Here is a 21,113-nt window from a genome sequence, read left to right on the forward strand (position 1 = left end):
AGTCTGTCAAGCCTCTGACCCTCCACATATGACTCCTTTCTCTGAACTTCTGGGATTAAGAAAATGTCCTACAGGCCGATTCCGAGGGACCCTATGAAACCTGAGACCTTCAGGAACAAGAAGGATGTAGATGGTCTTTTCAAAGTGCCTGGGTGACTATGGGGGACTGGCTTCTCACCAGGTTATGTGGTGAACAAAGCGAAGTGACCCTGGGCCGGCTGGCAGTGCCATCGCGTGCTCCTGTTGCACTCTGAGGTTTTGCCTGGCCTCTCCTGGCAGCCTCGCAGCCCCCTCTGTCCCAGCTCCGCAACCCCCTGGCAGTTCCCGTGGCACCAGCGTGCGGGAGGCTGAGGTTCGGGTGGAAGGCAGCGTCCTCTCATCTCTTTCTGCCTGGACAGGTGTCCTGTGGCTCTTGTCATCACACCTGGGTGTCCGTCTATGACGGCTGTTTCTACATTGTAAATATCACAACAGCACAACTGTTCCTGAAGCCATCGGCCTGAATATTTAAAGTCACCCTGATGGGCTTCAAAGTTCTGGAATTAGGACATGAAACAATGTCAACTTTGAGTTAGCCATTCACATTGTGTGCATCTGGAAGAGGTTAAACAGTCTTGATTCTTTTTTTTTTTTTAAGAGAGAGTGAGAGAGGAGAGGGAGAGGGAGAGGAGAGAGAGAGAGAGAGAGAGAGAGAGAGAGAGAGAGAGAGAGAGAGAGAGAGAATTTTTAATATTTATTTTCTAGTTCTCGGCGGACACAACATCTTTGTATGTAATGCTGAGGATCGAACCCGGGTTGCATGCATACCAGGCGAGCGCGCTACCGCTTGAGACACATCCCCAGCCCCAGTCTTGATTCTTATGCCAGTGAAGTCCTAAACTTTAGCAAGCATCAGAATCACCATGGTGCTGCAGGTGGGGACAGGGGAGAGGTCACCTGAGAACCTACCTTTCTGTCTAGTTGCTGGTGAAGCTGCTGACACAGATGCTATGGCTACAGAGCCCGCCTGCAGGACCAGCAACTCACAGCTTCAGGCTCCAGTGCCTTGACCTGGCCCTGAACGCCCTCATCCCCGTGGGCTCTCCAATCTGCTCTCCAGTCCCTACATTCCTTGGTTTGGTCCAAGTTTTTTGCACCTGTCCCATACACACTGCCTCTCAGTCCTTTGCCTTCCCAGTTTTTTTCCAAGACCCAAATCCTGCCTTCAAGGATTAGAGTAATCCCTGCCTCCATCTCTGCCCTGACAGCTGGATCCCCAGCCTGAGATCCTGTCTCCAGCAGGGGCCCCTCCATGCTACCCACAGTGCAGGGAGAGGCACCTCCCCCAGCGTGTCTGCCCTGCAGGGTCTCTGCAGGGTCCACAGACCGTATTCACCAACCTGTGGGGGCTCCTCGTGTGTGCATGTGTGGGAGGGGGAGGGAAAGCTTATTAGACGTGCCCAAGGGACGCACACACATGCTGTATGGTGTTACTTGGGGATTGAGATAGACAGCCATGGGAATTGTAACAAATCACTGAAAAGTAGTAAGGTAAACTTCTAAAATTAAATAAAAGTCTGAAATTCTGAAAAGCCATGATATTCCTCACCCCTGACCTCTGGGTTCCAGAAGCATCAGCCACTCTCCAGTGGGCTGTGTTCTTGGAGGAGGCAGCGTGGGTCCCTCGTGCTGTCCAGCACCCAGGCGAGGGCCAGAATGTGGGGTGACCTCTCCAGGTGGGTGCCTCCCCCAGCTGGAAGCTGCAGGCTGGCTTCATCTGGGGTCTCCCACAGGCCACGAAATGCACCCTCAACCTGCGCATGGCTCTGCTCACACTCCCAGAGCCCACCACCAGGGGGAGCTGTTCGGGGGTGTGCTGGGCAACTCGGCAGGTCAGCGGGTCCATGGCCCTCATTGTTGGACTTCTCTTCCCTCCACGGGAGGGCTCTGAATATTGTCCAGTTTTACTTCTCATTTCAAAGAGCCTGTTTGGTGCTGAAAACGTGACCTGGTGGTCTCTGAGCCCTGGCAGAGCTGACAGGCAGCACAGAAACCCTGACCAGCTGTGGCAAGCTGGGGCCAGAGCCAGCTTGGGCGGGCAGCCCCACTGCGCCAGGCATGGACCAGGCACCTCTCCTTCCAACTGAGAAAACAGCCCCTCGCCATCTACAGTCTGAGCAGAAGCAGCCAGGAAATGATTATTGGAAGAAGAGAGCTGATAACGTTCACCCTCATAAATATGAAACAGAACGAAATCCAAGAATATCAAGTAGAGCTTTTAAACCTGAAATATTAAGTTGGATGAGGGATCTTTTAGCAGCCTAGGATCTGTTTTCAATATGAAATCCCAAGTACAGAGAGGTGACTTTTGAGGATGAGAGACTATTGAGTTCTTTATATTAGAATTTGTAATCACTTTGCTTCTTGAGATAAAAGAAAATTACCCTGAGATTTAGTGGCCCACTCTCGCGTTTTCTGGAGCTATGGCGTTGGCGTGGGCTCTCACAGAAGTGCTTCCTGCATTTGTTTCAGCAGAATGGTTTGTGCTTCTGCCTCTGAGTCATGGTTTGGTTCGTAACTGCAGGTGGTTTTGTCCCCCCGGGCCATGTGACAGTGTCTGGAGACATCTTTGGTTGTCTCACTGGTGTATGGAGGACAGGGGTGCTGTGTGCACAGGGCGCCCCTCCCAGCTGGGAAATACCCAGCTCCAAATTCCAACAGCATCACAGAGGCTGAGAAACCCTCTGCAGGATGACTGAACTGTCGTGGGGACCTTCTCGGGGTCTGTGAGTTTGTGATGCCACATCCTCCTCCTGAGTGGTGGTACATATTTTCAAGGTGTGAATAGTCCAATAGACTTTTCAGTGTGAGGTTTTGGCTGAGCCTGCGATGGCTTGGAGGTGACATGGGCTACTGCCTGTACCTCTGGATTGTGTCACTTTCATGATTAGAAAACAGGAAGTAAATATAATCACAAAGAGACCTAATGGGAAGAAGGAGGTAGAGACCCGAATGGAAAGATGCACTCTCCTCTTTCAGTTAATGGTTATCTATCTACGGAGCCCCACCTCCCTCAGCAACCCCAGGGAATCTGGAAATGCCAGCTCCCTCCTTCTCTTCTCCAAGATCACACAGACACACGGTTACAGCTCTGTCCTCAGCAGGTGCAGATGTGGACAGCTGTGCTCCCTGCTCACCTACCGACCACAGGTTCCATGAGGACTGTGGAAGGGCCTAAAGGAAACCAGAAGGGATCGCTTAGGGAGTGGAGGAAGGAGGCAGCTGCACGCGGGGCATCAAACATGTGCAGTGGTCGAGGAGGAGCAGGGAAGACAGCCCTGTGCTTCTGGTTCCTGAAGTCCTAGACTTTAAACCCTTTTGCACACATCAGCAGACTGTGTAGGGAAGGCCAAGGGGCTTAGCTGCAGAGCATGAAGTCCCTGCTGCAGGTTCAGGGGCTTTGTCAAGGGCACCTGTGCAGGCCCAGGAGACGGTGTGGACTGACTCCAGGAAGGAGTTCCCGGGCTAACATGGGAGGCCCCAGCTGAGGAGCTGCTAGGGCTGCCAGGGGACCGCCGTTCCCGCAGGCTGCTGCATCCTCCTGCTCCGTCCTGGCAGGACGGTGTCCCTGCTCCACCACAGCTGCTGACTCCAGAATCACACTGCTCTTCAGAGCCTGCGCTGCTGCTCTGCACAGCAGTAGGGGGGCCCCGGGGTCTCCTGGGGCTCCTCCTGAATCACAGTCTGCAGGAGTATGTCTGGTGGATGCATCTGAGTCCAGTGGCTGCTTCCAGCAGAAGGCAGGCTGGGAAGTACAATTGGTTTCTGCTTTGAGATTCTACACTGAGAGTGTAGAATTTAAAAATCAGAAGACAATGTTCTGCATGATTTACATGGCCGCATATGATGCCTGTGTACTTTCTACGTTTAGCCCTGGTGAATGTGGGCGGGAGTTCACCTTGGGCACTACCTAGCAGCTGTGGAAAGGTGGAAGGTAGAGCTGCTGCCCCACAGATTGCCCCCAGCTGTCAGGGATGGGGGGCCAGAAGCTGATGGGGACCACGCCAGCTGGAAGCTCTGTACAACCCTCTCCTGGCTATCCCAACCCAGAGAAGGGCCCCAGGGCCAGACCATCCCTTGTCTCCTGGCTCCCACTTGCTAGTCCAACTCTGGAGCTGCCATTCCCCCTCGAATGTGGCTCCCTGGAGTTCTTTGGAACAAAAGGCCCAGCATGAGTGTTCCTGTTAGTCCTGTTTTGCAAAGGTGCCATGTGAAGCAGAGGCATGAGAGATCCGGGATAGCTGAGGCCCTGGCTCAGCAAACAGCAGGGAACCATGTGTGTTCCCAGGGTCTCCACTCTGCACAGCAACTGCTCTAAGGGGTTGTTGCTCAGACAAGTTGTGTGCAAGCTCTCTAGTTGGACCCCTGCAGTTCTCCCTTGTGAAGGTAAATTAATGCCTCATGTAACAACTGTGAATGTCAATCACAACTGCTGGAAAAACAGGGCCAGGAACACAGGAGAAAACTGACAGTGTCACTAGCCACCTGTTGGGGGCAGAGGGAGAGACGCATTGAGGGAAGGGAAGACAGAAATCTGTCCAGAAAACATGCAGCCGCACACTCACACATATATACACTCCCCACACTTGCACAACAGGCACAGGTAGGTACATGCATACGTACACACACTGCCCACATGTTGCACACACACTTGCTGGCACACAGCACACACAGTGCAGGCACACGCACACTTGTTTTTGCCAAGGAGACGCAGAGGAAAAGCTGGTCTTAGTGGCCCCCCGATGGTGGTGGGAGAAACCAATGTAGCTTTGGAAAAGATCCAGATCACACAAGGTCCAGGTTTCAGAAAGAGAGCCCAAGGCCAGGGCAGCCGGGATCCTGAAGCCTCCTGCCCTCTGGTGTGGGTTGGTCTTTACTGCGCCCACCCTGCCCGCTTGACAGATTTCACGTCCCCTTCCGGATGCTGCCGTGAAACAGCCCCATTCCCACCGACAGGGGCCCCTTAGGAAACCTCCGTGGCCAGGAGAGGCACCTCCACACCAAGACCAAAGCTCACCCTGTGGGTGAGGACCGTCCCAGGGGCCTCTGAGAGTGCCTGTCCCTCAGCTTCCTAGAGGGGATTTGTGCTTCTGAACGCATTGCTTGACTGTCCAGCTTGCCACCTGTGATAATCTCTGCACCTCGGGGCTATCCTGAGGGTGAAAACCAGCCACAGCAGTGCTTCATAAGAAGCAGAGGTGTTTTGTTGCTTTACCAACATGTGTTTATACATGAGATACTTCACAGTGTAATGTTATATCACGATGGTGGATATCTCAATCAGAGACTGCTCCTGGAAACTTGGGTGTTTTTTGTTTTTAAAGTCTTTTCTGTAGCCATGAGTAATATTTGGATGGTAAACTTTTTATAAGTTTCAATCAGCTTTGATTTGAACAGAGCTTTATGAAATTTGGTCAGTGAGAAATTGCATCAAAAAAATGTAGATTTGTGAACCCTTTCCAGAAAGAAATCTCACCGAAACACCCATGTGTGCGTGTTGATAAGTCTGACCCAGTGGCCTGTGCTTCTGTTAAGAAAAGGATAAGGTGTGTGCACTTTCCCTTTGGCAAGGAGCACCTGACAGCTGTGTGGAGGAGCAGAGCTGATTTTTAAATTGAGGCGTATTATCTATATAGGACGAGACGATGCACATTGCACACAGTTTCATGAATTTTCACATGGCCACACCTATGTGACCAGGACTCAGAAGGAAAATATGACCAGCACCTAGACAGTTCCCCTGCGTCTCTTTCCAATTGCTCTCTCCTGGTCAGACTGTTGGCCCAGTTGGTATTTTGGGATAGAGTCATGCGACACGTTTTTTGTTGTTGTTGTTGTATTGCATTTGGCTTCCTTCACTCACACTATGACTGTGAGAGGCTTACGTTACTGTGGTTCATTTATTCACGTTGCTAAGCAGAATTTCTTTGTGCAAATGTAGAATTCATTTATCGTTGCTGGGCATTTGAACCATTTCCAGGACAACAGTACAAAGCTGTGAACTTTCTTACATATGTCTTCGGGCAAGCCTTTCTGTTGAGTCGGTGCCTAGGAGCCAGTTGCTGGGTCACAGAGCATTCCAGATGATTCTATGACAGGATTTCACTCACGCTCCCAGCAGCACCATGTGAGGATTCCGGTGGCTCGTCTCCTGGCCAACACCAGGCATTGCCCAGCTGTTTGACTTTAGCCCTTCTGATGGGTGCAAAGTGGCTTCTTCGCCTGGTCTTAATGAGCCTTTCCCTGATGATTAACGAGGACGAGCACGTTTCCATTATTAGCCACTGGGATCTCTCTGGTGTAAAGTCTGTTTAGGTCCTTGGCCCATTTAGAAGTGTGTTGTCTTTTTCTAACTAATTTGTAGGATTTCTTTCTATTTCCTGGGTGCAAATTCTTTCCTAGATATACAGATTATAAATATCTTTTCCCACACTGTGGACTGCATTTTTACTTCCTTAATGGTCTCTTTCATTCCAGAGCTCTTAACAAGGTCCAATTTATTCATCTTTCATGCTTCGTGAAGGTGGTGATTGTTTTCTCGTATGACACTTTGCTTACTTCAGGATTGTAAAGAGGCTATTGTTTTAGTTTTCTCCTGGAAAGTTATTTGTTTATGTAATCTTTTACCTTAAGATCTGTCCATCAGGAATTGGCTTTTGTGAATGCTGAGGGCCGTGACGTGGGGACCGTCTGCTCCTGGACCCTTCTCATATTTCCTGTCGTTCCCCCTCCTCCCACGGCACCATACTGGCTTAATTTTTGTGACTTTAGTATGAATTCATATTGGTTAGTGTAAATCCTCCAACTCTGCTCTTCACACTTGCCTGGGATTTCTTCAAGAAACTTAGATTCAGTTTGTCAAAAAAATTGTGCTAGAATTTTGCTGGCATATTAATTTGTGGATTAATTTTGGGGGAAATTAACATCATTAAAATATAGGTTCTTCTCTATCTCCCTCCAATATTTGTCTTCTTGATCTCAATAATTAAAACAAAATTATCCCAGATATCTTGTATAGATTCTGTTAGATTTACTCCTAGATTTTTGATTCTACGGTGCTATTATAAGTCATTCTTTAAAAATTGTTTTCTATTTATTGATAGTAAATAAAATACAATTAAATTTGTATTCTGCTTTCTTATACCCAGAAACTTCTTGTTGACTTATGATTTCACTACTTTTTAAGTTCATTTATGTTTTCCACACACATAATCAAGTTATCTCTAAAAAATGAGCCTTTTGTACCTTTTTTTCCTAGTGCTGCTGCCTTGGTCTCCTCTTCCTGCCTTATCAAAGTGCTTGTCGATGGCATTGCCCTCTCCTTCCTGGGCCTCAGAGGGAACCTTCCCATATTCACCAACCAACCTCACAGTAGGAACACTGTTTATGAAGGATTAAAAAGGCAGAGTTCAGAGGTTTATTTTGTGCTTACGAAATGGTTTCAGTGTGACTCCTTGCTTCAGGATGGTGCGGTCCGGAGCAGACGGGGGACAGCAGTGCTGACTGGGCTGGGCTGGGCCGGGGTCCTAAAACGTGGGGGACCCCCTTCCCCTGGAGAAAGGAAGCTCCGGAGCACCCCCACGCGGAGGCTCCTGAAGAGCTTGGAGGCTGGAAACCCACAGAGCTGGGGCTGGGCCTGTGTGCTGGGCCCTACAAGATGGTGTGGGGTTATGGGTCGTTTCTGCAGCTCTGGCTTCTGAGCACCCAGAACACGCACCAGGCCAGGGCTTTCCTCCCTGGAAGGCTGTGAATCTGCCCGTCAGTGGGGACATGCAGCAGGGACCTGGCAATGGCTTTTTGTAGAAGCTACAGGCCCGGGCCATGTGTGCACCACCTGTGGTGGGTGCCCCTTTGCCTCTGCTAGCTAGAGGCCTGGGGTGGGCATTCACCTTGCCAGGTGTTGCAGGTTCCCGGGGAGGGTCAACCTGCAGAGGTGGCTGAGGCTCCGCTTTCCGGGGTCTTCCAGGCTGGTCCCTGAGGCAGCAAGTAATTACCCCTGGAAGCCCTGGCTCCTTTGAATGGAATGCTGCGGGTGGGAGGTGGAAGCCATTCATTGTTCTCTGGGCCTCCTTCCTCCACTCCTCCCTACTGTCAGACTCCTGGAGGATTGGAGCCTTCTCCAGGGCAGGAGCTTCGGCTCCCCAGGCTTCCCACTGCAGGGGTCCTAGGTGAATCCCATCGTGGGCTCCAGGTCAGTCCTCCGATGCCCTGGTGAGTCCCACCTGCCCCTTGGCCTGCCATGAGATTCCAGTGTAGGATTCCTCTCTGTGGAAAGGGGTTGCACACTTATAAAGAAGGGCCAATGTCCCCAGAAGGGCCAAGGTCAGTGTCTGAGTTCCTCTGCTCGGCTGACTGTCCCTTCTAGTTGCTGCACAGGGATGAACTGGCACCAAACCTGACTTTTATTTCCTGCCCAATCTCTGGCTGGCAAGTGCATCTATTGTAAGGGAAATAGATAAAGTCTTGGGCCTGGGAAGGGCTTGGGTGGGTGGGCCAGGGGAAGGGAGGGAAGTGGCTGCAGGGGCCGAGCTGCAGGGAGCTTGGGGGAGATGCATCTTGGGATCTTGGAGAACCTTCTGTTAGGACTCAGATAGTTTTACTTTTACACGTGATCACGTTTGTGCGGGACTGTGGAGGACCCTGGAAGCGTGGCAGAGGCTCAGTGTAGCCAGGTACAGTGGGTCAAAGGAGACTTACAGACCTCTCCCAGGAACCCAGAAATGGGTCAGAAATATGGGATTTGCTTCTCACAGGAATGGTGATATTCTTGTTTGGTTTTTTTAATTTCTTTTCCACAAATTACCTTCAGTGATATTGAAAGAAACAGTACCCTTGAGAATGATTTTGCAATATGTTAAAAAAAAAAAAATCCTTTCTGGGATTTCCAGGAGATAAATCTTATGAATATCAGTCTACTATTCCAAAGTTTTAAGAAATTCATGAAGAACCCTAGACGGTCTCTAAATTCTCCTAATTAAGTTTTAAAGTAACTCCTTTTATTGCTTAAGAATCATTGAGCATTATAATATGGTACCATGAAATAAAACTGTGCTAGCGGGGTAATAATATATTAACTTCTTGGGGTCCATTTAAATGCATTTGACTCCTGCAACTTAAAGAACAGGCGGGCGGGCGGGAAGTGAAGGAGGAGAGGAAGGTCGGGCATAAATGCACGTGGCTCTCTACTGATTGACACAAACCTTAATGAAGTCCCTGCCCTAAGGAGCTTCTGAGTCTGCAGGCATAAAGTGTGCGGCACGGGGGAATTAAAAGAAGAGAGCGAGTGCAGCGGCAACCTGAGTCGGCAATGAAGTGAGAGAGAGTGATTAGCGCAGAGCTGGGCCAGGAGGACAGCACCAGCCCTCCTGGAGAGTTTGGCTTGATTTAATTTTTAAAGAGAGATTTCTTTTAGATGCATGCTGTTGCCTCTGGTTTGCAAGGATCACAATGAATCATTTAGTGTAGCCACCCTGCAACGTGCTGGGCCACCAGCTAAAAGGAAGGTTACCTGTCTCTTTCTCTTTCTTTTTAAGCTTGAAGGTGATACATACTCGCCTTCTTCATGGTTCAGAGATACTTCTGGAATTTGGGGGCTCTTTCTGAATTGGTTTTGCCACGTCAAGGGTTGGATTTAGCGGGCATCGTTTCAGGAGCCATTGTCAATGCTGTTTGGTTGGAGAAGACATTTTGTCATGCTCATTAGCATAGACTAGCCACAGACACCCACAGGTTGCCGCACTGCCTGGTCCAGGCCCCTGTTTGCCCTGTCTGCGTCTCCTGGTCTGTACTTGGTCCCTGTCAGGCCACAGGATCCCTGAGGACAGGGCCTGGGAAGGGCCGAGCTGGACCCGGCAGCTTGTGAGGAGCTTGAGCCGCTGCCCTGGAAGCCAGCTGAAGGTGGCCCGTGTGTCCAGTGGAGACAGGAGGCCGGAATCTGCTGGGACACAGGAGGGGCTGCTCTTTGGGTGTCAGTATGGTGCTCCCTGACCCTGGAGCTGCAGGTTCACATCCTGCTCCATGTGGGTGCCCTGGGGCTACTCGTCCCTGGTGGCCATGTTTGGAGTTAGAGATGTCCTCAGTCCCCTCTGCCCCCACGACTGCCCTCAGACTTTCCCTTCCCTTCTTGCAAAGCCCTCCTTGAGTGAAGCTGGTACCTGCTGGATTTGCCATGCACCTGTTCTGGCTGTCAGCACCTGCTGGTGGGCCAGCATGTTCCCAACCCAGCAGGCCTGCCCCCGCCTCCTGCCCATGTGGCCTCCGGGTGGCCCAATCTCCTCCTCTTCACTCTGCCGCCCTCACGTACCTTTTCCTCCTGTTCCTCGGCAGATGAGCTTGTCTCATGTGGCATTGAGAAATGGGCACTGGGGGCCACAGGGCCCTGGTCTTCCCCACTCGAAGCTTTTGAATTTGATTCTCCCTTCTCCACCTTTTCCCCATATGGAGATTCTTATAATTCTCCACACACAAAATTGTAAGAATCTGACCCCCTGGTGCTCACACTCTGTTTGATGACCTCCTCATAAGCCTAGGCAGAACCTGTGACTATGATGGGATACCACTCCCATGATAAAATCATTCATCCATCAAATTTGAATTTAATCAAAAGCAAGACTATCTGGGTGGGTCTGACCTAATCAGGTGAGCCCTGGGCGGAGCCAGTCGCTCCCTAACTAAGGTCACAGACGTTCAGTGCGAGGGATTCTTCTGCAGGTGCTAAGGATGGAGGGGCTATGGAGTGAGGACCTCAGAGAGGCCCCTAGGAACTGGCATGACCCCTGACCCACAGAATGTAAGAAAAGGTACCCAGTCCTACAACCCCAAGGAAGTGAACCCCACCTGCCAACACCCTGAGCCCCAGGTGAGAGGCCGCCCTGGCTGGCAGCTCCATTTAGCCTTGTGGACCTCGAGGTTGGGCCCTGCCTGGCGCTGCCCCCAGAACTGTGCGGGGGTCAGCTTGTGTGGCTTGGGGCCAAGTTTGTGGTCCCAACGGAGTCCGCCTGCGGGTTTGCTGTCCCCGGGTGTGGCCTTGTCCCCCTGTCTGCCTGTCCCTCCCTGGTGGCCGCTGTCCTGCTTTATCCCCTTTCTGGACAGCACTCTACTCCTCTCCTGGACCGTTCCTTCAGCACACAAACTCCCCCATCTGAGAAGCACCTTCCTGGTGGCGCTCCCCGCGAGGTGCCGCCCAGCTGTCCACTCCCCTGGTGGCACACAGCTGCCCTCCTTGCCGCTCCGCCTGGCTTTGCCCCACCAGGGCCGACAGTGGCCTCATCCCTCCGTCTCCTGCATGCGGCCCCCAGCTGCGTGGCCTGCTGCTGAGCCTCTGCTGGTCCCCTCTAGGCGCCTGCTCCTGCTTTTCCGTCTGCTCCCCGTCACCCGCCTCAGCTGACGCAGCCCTGGCCTGGACCTTCCTGCCACCCTTCCTGGGGGCGTCACTTCTTCATGCCCGGTCCTCAGGTGTGTCCCCCGGGGGCCTCTGAGACCCACACTTGTGATGCTGTGGGTCTGGAAGGACCCCGAGGCCCTCAAGACTTGGTCCCCAGCTGTTGCACTATTTGGAGGTGAAACTTTATGGGGGGCCTAGTGGAAGAGCAGGTCGCTGGGGCACGTCCTTAAGGGAATATCACCCCCCACCACGTTTTCCTCCTCGCTCTCTCTGCTTCCGGGTCACCATGGAAGAGCAGCTTGGCTCTGCCATGCCCTCCTCTCCAGGCCAGAGACACTGGGGCCAAGTGACCATGAAACAGGATCCCTTACGGTTTTCCTCCTATAAGTTGTTTGTCTCGGGTATTGTGTCACAGTCTCGGAAACTGTCCCATTCGGGGGCGTCCTCGGGTGGACAATACACATCTCAGCGTAGACCTGTCTGAATGGAAATTCCCACTGGTTTCCATGCTGCTCCCTAAGGTCCCCAGTCTTTGCCTCAGTGGGAAATCTAGAGACCATTAAAAACTCCTTCCCTTCCATTCCTGGCCTCACGTGCTCACCGTTAAGTCCTGCCATCCCTCCTCCTAAGCAGGACTCCCCGCTGGCCTCCCTGCCTCTGCGTGGCCCACACTGGCCCCTCTACACACCTGCAAAGGTGCTGTCCTTGAAAGGCCTGCACTTCTGGTCTCAGATGCCACCCCCCTGCTCACCAGCCCCGTCTCAGTCCCCCCTGAGGTCCTGCTTCACGGGGTCTGCCCAGGGCTTGGCCTGTCTCCCTTCTCCAGTGCCGCTCCGTCTCCCCTTCCCCCTGGCTCTTCAGGAAGGTGGCCCTGCCTGTGCTGCAGGGCTGCCTAGACTCCCGTAGCCCTTGGGGTTCCGTCCTGGGATGTATTGACACTTGAAAGGCGCTGTTTGTCCTTCTTCCCTGTCTCCTGAAGGACAGTGCCCTTCCTGTGGTACAGGACCCAGGGCACACTCCAGCATTTGGCCAGGGTCTGACATGTGACAGGCCCTGGGGGATATTTGTTGACTTAAAAAAAAATAACAACGAGGTCAAGGTCGGCCTGCTGTCTTTCAACCACAGCTGCTCCCTTCATCTGCTGGCAGCCCGTCACTTAGGTATTGAGCAGGAATATTAACGGGGAAGAAGCAGGCCTGGGAGTGGGGCTCAGAGGCAGAGCACGCGACCTGCATGCACAAGGCCCTGGCTTTAACCCCCAGCCCTGCGAATAGGTAAATGAATGGTGAAGAAACCAAGTTGGACGAGGCCAAATGATGTCCATGGTCATCCCTGCGTAGCTGCCAGGGCTAGAGTTCCAGCCCAGCTGTTCCAGCTCCAGCGTCCCCCTCGCAGCCTCCTCCGGGCTCTGGGCTGGGCCACGCATAGCACCGTGTGGGGATTAGTAACTAATGACCACAGGCTAGTTTGAAAGTACACAGAGCCGCAGGGGAAATGGCTCTGTTGGACCATGACATGATGAGCAGAGGCAGAGAAGGAGGTTTGTGCCCTTCGTGGTGGGGACGCTGCTCAGGAGTGCTGGCTTGCACTGCAGGACACGGATCCGAAAGCCTCCGTTTGCTCAGTTTCTAAAGGAGAAGTGGAGGGTGCTGGGGTCAGCCTGGGGAGCCACTTCAAAGGCCGGGGGACTCGGCTCCCTGCTGGACCGAGTTTGCTGGCCCAGATGGCCGCTCTCTCATCCCTTTGCTTTCTGTTGCCAGTTTGTTGAAAGGACACAGAGCTTTGAAGTGCCTAAGCCACCCGGGGACTGCCGAGTGTCAGAAGGGTTGCTCCTATAAGTGCCTTGCTTTCAGGGACAGCAAAGGGACTGCTCTGAGTTCCGAAGTCTACAGATCAAACCGCGGCCTGCGGTCTCACTCCCCACCGTTCCTGAGTCCACTCGGGGCCTTGTTGGCATACGTGATCACATGCCTCGAGGAGGCGGGTCAGCGCGGGTGTTAGCACACCTGTTCCTGGGGAGAGGGAGTGGCCCTGGTTTCCATCAGTGACCTTCCTTCCTGATGAAGACAAGCCCTTCCACACGTGGCCTTCTGCGCGTGGACGTCCATCGAAGCAGAGTTAAAGGTGGAGGCTGGCAGTAGTGTATTTGTGGATGTGGGACCTGTGTGTCACCCTTCTGCCATTGAGAACTGCCTGCCCGTCACCTCTGCCCAGGGGAGTCCATTTGGCTTGAGGTCAGGGGTGTGGGCTCTGGTTTCCAGCTCTGTCACTCCAGTGGTGGGACCACTTCCTACCTAACTCATGGGTGCCTTGAAGACTAGACACGTGACATCTGCTGTGCTTGGGGCGATGCCTTTTATGCATCATGATGATTTTTCTCCTCACTGTTGACAGCTTCCGAGACCTTGAGTTTGGGACCGGTTTCTGTTCTAAGCAAGTGAGTGTTTTCAGCTAATACTGATGGTGTGGTGGCCCAGAGCCAGGCACCGGGTGGGTCCCCAGCACACGAAAGCCAACGAGACCTGTCTTCCTGGGACAAGTCTGGCCCCCTGAGAGCCGAGCATTTGCTCACTGGCTTGTGCGTGGAGTGGCAGGAGGCTGGGGTCCAGGGAGGCTTTGTCCCTGCTGCTGCTGCTGCAGGCTTGCCGCTTTGCCGCCTCTTGGGAATCAGATCAGGGTGCTGCTCCAGGCCCTCGGCTCTGCTCGCCGAAATCTGGGCACTTCGGACCTCATCTTGCTGCTTAGGAGGATGGTCACAAGCCCACCCATTCCAACGTGCTCATCTTGAAAAGGACCCTCACTGCCAGCGCTGCTTCTGAGCCTACGGATCCACAGGACTTGAGGGTTTAGACCCCTCACTCTGCTCCTACAAATGTGGGGTGTGTGTCCTAAGCCCCAACGATTGTCCCCGGAGCCCCAGAAGCAGACAGCTACCTTGAAGGTGGTTCTCAAACAGAGCCAGCTCGAGCCATTGGTGATGTCTGGGGACATTTTTGGTGGTCACAACCATGGTATGTGTGTGTGGGGGACAGCTGGTGTCCAGTGGGCAGAGGCCAGGGAGGCTGCTGGACACTCCCACTGCACAGGACTGCCGCGACACACGACTAAGTCATCCAGGGTCACCCCAGGTGGATCCGGGTTGGCATGAACGACCACACGGAGCAGAGAAAACACCTTTGTCTTGGGGTTCTTCAGCGACGGCTCCTCCGCTGCAGCTCCCACAGGGGAGGCAGAAAAGAGAGGAGGAGGAGGACGTTCAGAAGCCCCTTTTTATTGAGGAGAAAACACTCGATGATGAGGGGGTCAGGTTTCAGGGGATTGGGTCTAGCTTCCTGGTGTCCTGTGGTCAGCAGATTGACTGACCTCTTGGAAGGCCACACCCATCTCAGGGGCTGTGTGGGATCGCAGGCAGAGTCAGCGGAAAGGACACGCACGTGCCCGGCCCAGACAGAGGCAGCGTCAGTCCAGTGCCCTCAGGGGCCATGGCTGCCTGGCCACACAGAGGACGGCCACAGTGCTGGCCTTGCCCTGAACTCACCTGGCCTGTGCCAGACGGTGAGCCCCTTGAGAGCAGGGCTGCCTCTGGCCGGTCTTGGAGGGCCAGTGAAGGAGGAGGGAGGTACTTCCCCGTGTCCTTGCTTCACAGCTGACTTCTCCTTCCGTGGACCAAAGTGCCCAGGTCTGGGTGCAGGGCGACCCCGGCTCGTTCCCCTGTTTGAGCTCACAGGTGGCTCAGCAGTGTGTTCGCCGGGTGCCCACCGGTCACCGCCATCCTCGGGGCTGCAGTGCCTCATGCCGGCCTCACATTTTCACAGGGACGGTCTCCTGCAGTGCTCAGGACAGACCTCTCCTGCCGTCCTCGGGAGAGACCTCCAGGGACAGGACTGGGATTGTTTAGGGCGAGGACAGTGGCTTCCCTCCACCCAGAGGGTTCTTTGGCTGGGTTCCAGATGGAATTGACACTGACAGAAGAACAGGGGAAAGCCGTCTTAGTTACATGCCCACCGGGGAGTCCCAGGAAACCTGAGGCTGGAAGAAGGGCCAGGTGACTGAGGCTCACCCAGCATCCTGAGCTACGGAAGGGAACAGGTGCTGGGGAAGCGGGGAGACGGGTGTGGGAGAGGGAGGGGAAGGCACAGTGGAAAGGGCTTGTCTTCCTCTGCAGACACTCTCCTGGGACATCAGGGCCGTGTGAGAAACCTCTTCCTGTTACAGGTACCTTTATTACTGCAGAGAGTTTCCAACTTTTTATTTTTTAATAGGTGTAATTTTTACTTTAAACAAAGGGTCACTTTTTCAAAACAATTCCTGAGTCTGCAGTTTCTTAGAAAAAACAGAGTGAAATTTTCTGAAGTCTATTTTGGGGTGGCATGTTCTGGTCTCCTACTGAATATTCTGAGGGTGTGGGTGTGTCCTGAGTGCCAATAGTAGTTGCCTATTAGAGATGGAAAAATGGACTCTGGGGGGTCAGACCTCTCTCGCCCAGAGGTGCCCATCAGGCCATCTGGGAGTCCTGCTCCTTGCTGAAGTCACGCAGGGCTCCACTGTGCTGCCCAGGATCCATTGCTCAGTGCCTTTGGGATGAGAGCTGGGGCCTTGGGGCCATTCTGCGGTGTCAGAGGAGTGGCGTCGTGTGACAGGCCTGCTGTGGATTGGGCTCTGTGTTGGGCCACACATGGGACGTTACTGGGTGAGCTCTCTCCACTGAGTCCACTGCTGCACCCAGACAGTGAGCAGTGTGCTGGTCAGTCTGACAATAGGGAGCTTGGGGCAGGGGGCTGTGGTATTCGCTGCTTCCTCTGGTGTAAATCCTCTCACCACGGCCAGCGTCCAGGCCCCATCGGGATGCCCCTCAACGCAGTGCTGGGCAGGGTTGCGCTCACTTGCCTCATAGCCAGTGGGAGCTGGCCACGGCACGGCCCTGCAAGGGCCCACAAGGGGCTCCCAGAGTCAGACACCCACCCACTGGGAATCTCAGTGTCTGCAGAGTTGGCAAACAGCAGGCCCCTTGGCAGATGAGATGATGGACATTTGGTGAATCATAGGAGGAGGGGCCTCCTGAGAGCTTGCCTGCTCCCCGGGAGAGGGAGGGCAGCTCCACAGGACTTGCTCCCAGAACTTGCTGACCCTCAGGGGAACACAGGGCTCCAGAAGGCTAGAGGAGCAGTGTCTGGAACCACATGATCCAGACCCACTAAGACTGACTGTGACTCCAGAATCGGAAGCCCCTTTCCTGGGACACGAGCTTCTGTCGCATGGCTTCCAGCAGGTGACTCTGCCCATCTGACAGAGGGGGCCGTCTGCATGTCCGCAAGGCTGCTCGGGCTCCCGTGGGTGGCTCAGGTAGCACGAAGAGCCAGATTCCTGTCTGGGTGTTCTGCCTCATGCTGCCCGTGGACAGGAGCCATTCTGTTGAGAGGTCTCTCTGCTCCTATGTGGTTGGTAGGATCTTCTCCTGCGGCAACTGTTTGGTTTTGGTGGCACCAAGGCTAAATTTGGGGGCCAACAGAGGTAAGGCAAGAACCTCACCCCCCCACTGGTGCATAGGCCTATCCACAAGTATGGCTGAATGCTGGACTGACGGGTTGATCTGATTGCAGTGGTATCAACCTAAGACAGTTCTCCCATGACGGGTAAGAACCATATGTTGAATTGGACAACCTACCAGGCACGGTCCTTAAGCCACATTGCTTGTTGTTTAATTAATCAGAAGCGGGGAGATGCTGAGGGCCATTGCCAAGTAGGAATGACGCATCGAAATTTCCTTGCCAGCATACCCCATGTTAAATGGACTTGCCTTGGACATTGCATGTGTCTTTGAGAAAGGTGACCCTGCTCAAGGACCAGGGTGGATCTAGGATTAGGGTGTATCCTGCAGGTTTTAGGAAGTATCCGGGTTTAAGATAATTTGGGTTTAGGGCGTTCCTGGTTTAAGATAATCCGGGTTTAGGGAAGTTGCAGGTTGAAGGTTATTCCTGCTGGGAGTAGGGCGTGCCTGCTGCCTGAGTTCCCGCTGAGTTCTCCTGGAGAGAAAGTTTTGGGACCCTGAATTGTGCGGGAGAACTTGGATTTCCCCAGAACGTGTTTGTAGAGGCCCGTGTGAGTTCGGGAATAAAGAATTGCTGTTTGAATCTTCAAGGTGTGAGTGCCTCCTGATCAGTGCCAAGCCGAGACCTTGGCATTAGACCACGTGGAGTGTTAGTGATGGCTATCCATCCCAGGCAGGGCCTGGCCTTGGGACTTGGCTCGTGTGCTGCCTGAGGGGGTGCAGGGTGGTCAGCACAGCCAGCTGGACCTGGGAAGCCAGCAGAGGCCAGTGTGAGTGTGCGGCGAGCGGGGAGGGGAGGGGGCTGCTCCACCGCCCACCAGAGCTCCTCTGGCTGGGCCAACAAGGGTCCCGAGGCATCACCCTGGCAGGCAGCTGCTGGACCGTGCCTTCCTCTGGGCAGGCTGTCCTGTGGGGCAGAGGGGACAGAGCCAGTCAGCACCTCAGCTGGAGGGGGCCCCTCTGCCTCTCCAGCTGCCAGAAATGAGTGTTCCATGCCTGGCCTTGGTGTTTACTCTCACCACTGTTTTCTGATTACTGGACCTTCCTGGTTATAGCTTTTACCTCCCTAATTCAGCTCCCAGTGGGGGATTCTTTCTCACTTATCTTCCAAATTGACACCTCTCCCATCTCCCTGCTATTCCTATCTGAAGGTGTTGATGGGTGCTTAGCACCCATCGTGCCACTGGCCGCTGAAATCTCCAGTCTGCGGCTGGGAGCCAGCCAGTGGGGCTGGCCCCTCTGTGCCTGGCACCCATCTCTGCCCGAGGCTTGCCCGGCCTGGGTTCCTGCCCTCTGCTCTGCTTGGAAGGGTAGACTTTGTCTCTCTGAGAGTCCCTTGTTTAATTTGCAGCTGCAGTTCCAGGAGGTGACATTTCTCCATCACCTCCAAGTCCCATAGCACCGTGGGCATTCTCTGTTCCCTGTGGAACAGAGCAAAAATTTTTGTCATCAGGGCCACCGAAATTCCACAGTCCTACAACCCGATTTTAATGACTTGCACCGAAGCTTGTGTAGCGATGACAAAATGCAGTCGCTTACAGTTTCCCACCCACGCTCGCCTGTGCTGCTGGAGCCCCAGCCAGCCGCGCTCTGCCATCTCATCACCGTGGAACCTCTCCGAGCGGAGCCGGGAGCCTTCCTGTGCTTGAATGGAATGTGCGGGGAATTCTCATCACGATTCTGGGGGCAGAAGCAGGCGGCACTGGCGTTAAGATTAATTAGAGGGTGAGGGCCCACGCCCGGGAGCCCGCGGCAGGCCGTGAATGATATTCTCAGTGCGCTTCAAGGGTTCCTTCCTCCACATCATCTCCCGGCTCCCCCAGCCATTCTCAGACATTTGGCTGCACACACTGACTCGATTCTGGTTCAGTCTGAGCACCTCTTTGAGAGAAGCCAGGGGCAGGGTGCTGGCATCTTAACTGACCTCTGAGAGGTCCCCTCGAGGGTTTGAGTGGTGTCCTTGGAACATGGAACCTGGAGGACCTGGGAACATCGTCCTAGGAAATCCTGCTGCCCATTTTCACGAGGCCTCTACGCTGAGAACGTTCTTTACCTTCTTAACGGGTTGGTGAAAATACAGTAAAAGAAGCGTGATCTTATGTGATGAGGAAATTAAGCAGAAGTCAGGTTTCATTCTTCAGAAATTAAGCTTGGAGAACCACAGCCACGCCCATCTGTTTGCATAGGGTCCCCGGCTGCTGCAGGAGCCAAGTTGAGCCCTTGTGACACAGGTCGTGTTCCCCTTGGAGCCTATGGCACCTAACCCTCTGCAGACCCACCCCCGGTCAGAGGAGCAGGTGTCCCTGTGCGGGTGCCTTTGGTACCCCAGCCACTGCCAGAGAAACGCCCAGCTAAGGTCTCTCCCTCGGGGCTGAGCTCTGTTTTTTGGTGATGCCCTCGAATGAGGTTGCTCTGGGTTGGAGCCTGTGCCCTCCAGGGTCACAGTTGGCTTCTGGGAGTCAGTGCCGCCCTCCACGGGGAGGCTCTGTGGTGGGGACGGACACGTGACTGTGTCATGAGATGAAGTCGCTGGGCCTCCAGCCATGCTCTGAGCACGCTAGCAGCTTATTATGTGCCATTTATCACTGTGCCTCGGACGTTCAGCAAAGTGAAAAATAGTTTTGCCAAAGAAGTAAAGTGGAAAATTAATTTCAGTTTTCCTCCATTTGCAAGAAAATACTGAAATTAAAGATGAAGGCTCTAATCGCTGCTGCGGTTTAACCTTTGGCTAATCTCACCCACGCTCCGTGGCGGGCTGGGTACTGCTTGTTTTATCCTGAAAATGATGCTGCTGGCCAGTGCGACCGTGTAGCCAGAGGGGAAATGTCTCTTTCTCTGTGTGGCTTCCTCTTGGAGATTTCAGGGGACAGTGGCACGAGGGTGAAGAGATGGCGTTGGTAAGGAAGAGTGGACACTGTGAATTGAAAGCGTGCCGCCCGCAGGGCTAGAACTTGACCCAGAGATGTCACGAACTGAAGTGACCTGAGACCCTCACCAGTGCCAGGCTCTTGGGCCTTTTAGCCTCCAGAACCATGAGCCAAAATAAAACTCTTTTCTTTTTAAATTTCTCAGTCTCAGGTGTTCTGTGACAGCAGTGGAAAGTACATCATCTAAGTCAGCTAAGTCCAAGTCAACGCATCCAAGGACTAGTGGAGGCTCCTTGGTAGGTTGGTTGGTTTTTAAGCAGTTGGTTTAGCAGAGATGATCCAACTTCTCCGGGCCCACCTTTGGATCAATTCTACCCACACTGGCCATTAGTGACCATTTCAAGGGGCTGTGTCTGGCTGTGGGGCAGAAGGACAGGAGAGGAGGAAGAGTCGGGGTAGTGGGTGGACTGGCGGCCACCTGACCCTGTGCCTTTCCCTGCCACCTCCAGGGCTGTGCTCAGTGGCAGCCTGAACGGCACTGTCAGGGGCATGTGCCGGCACAGGACCTGCCCTCGACTGACAGGGGGCGCTGAGAGCAAAGTCAGGGAGGAAGGGAGGTCAGTAGGAAGGTGAGCCCCAGGGCCCCGAGGGCAGGGGAGCCCTGTGAGTCTCACTCCTTGGAAGTGGATGGTGCTAACGGGCAGCAGGAAATGCAGGAAACGTCCTGCTGCTTACGCTAAGGTTCCAGAGAGCAAGGGACCAGAAGTGACCCCACGGTACGCAGCAGCAGGAGGTGGCACCACGAGGGAGAGCGAGGTCCTAGGCGGCCCTCCAGCCTACCAGGGACGGTGGCCAAATCAGCCAGCAAGGGGCATTTCTGTATCGATCACCAAGCGTGTCTGCCCAAAGGGACGAGCTTTAGTGATGTGGACGACCGTTTTCCAATGATTCCAGAATGAGCTCCTGGCCCTTCCCCAGGTCCCCAGGAGGCCTGGCACAGTTCTCCACTTTCCCCCTCACTGCCAGCTGTGGGCGGAGCCTCTGCTCCCTGGTGGTCACCTCCGTGTGGCATAAAGGAGAACATGAGCACCAGCCATGCAAGGGTGGCACAGGAGGGCACGCTGAGGGACACGGGCCAGGGCTCTGGATGGCCTGTGAGTAGGCCTGGAGGAGTCTGGAGGGACCAGTAGCTGGCCCTGTGCCCAAGCAGGGAAAGGAGATAGAGAGCGGCAACTGGGTGTCCGGTCAGGTGGCCACAGCCACCCTGCGGTATTTC

General features: G+C 53.9%; 1 protein-coding gene across 9 annotated transcripts in view; it reads left to right on the top strand.

Annotated features, from left to right (window-relative positions):
* Positions 1-21,113, top strand: part of C1H10orf90 (chromosome 1 C10orf90 homolog) — a 185,414-nt gene that overhangs the window by 61,829 nt on the left and 102,472 nt on the right. The window contains exon 1 of one of the 9 annotated variants that reach the window (XM_078024368.1): positions 16,568-17,055. The exons of the other annotated variants lie outside the window; for them this stretch is intronic. Coding sequence (XP_077880494.1) covers positions 17,049-17,055 — 7 coding nt within the window. The 5' untranslated portion in view covers positions 16,568-17,048. Of the gene's footprint in view, positions 1-16,567; positions 17,056-21,113 lie in introns of those variants that run through there. 9 annotated transcript variants of the gene reach the window in all.

This window comes from Ictidomys tridecemlineatus, chromosome 1 (genome assembly GCF_052094955.1).
Source record: "Ictidomys tridecemlineatus isolate mIctTri1 chromosome 1, mIctTri1.hap1, whole genome shotgun sequence".
Lineage (NCBI taxonomy): Eukaryota > Metazoa > Chordata > Mammalia > Rodentia > Sciuridae > Ictidomys > Ictidomys tridecemlineatus.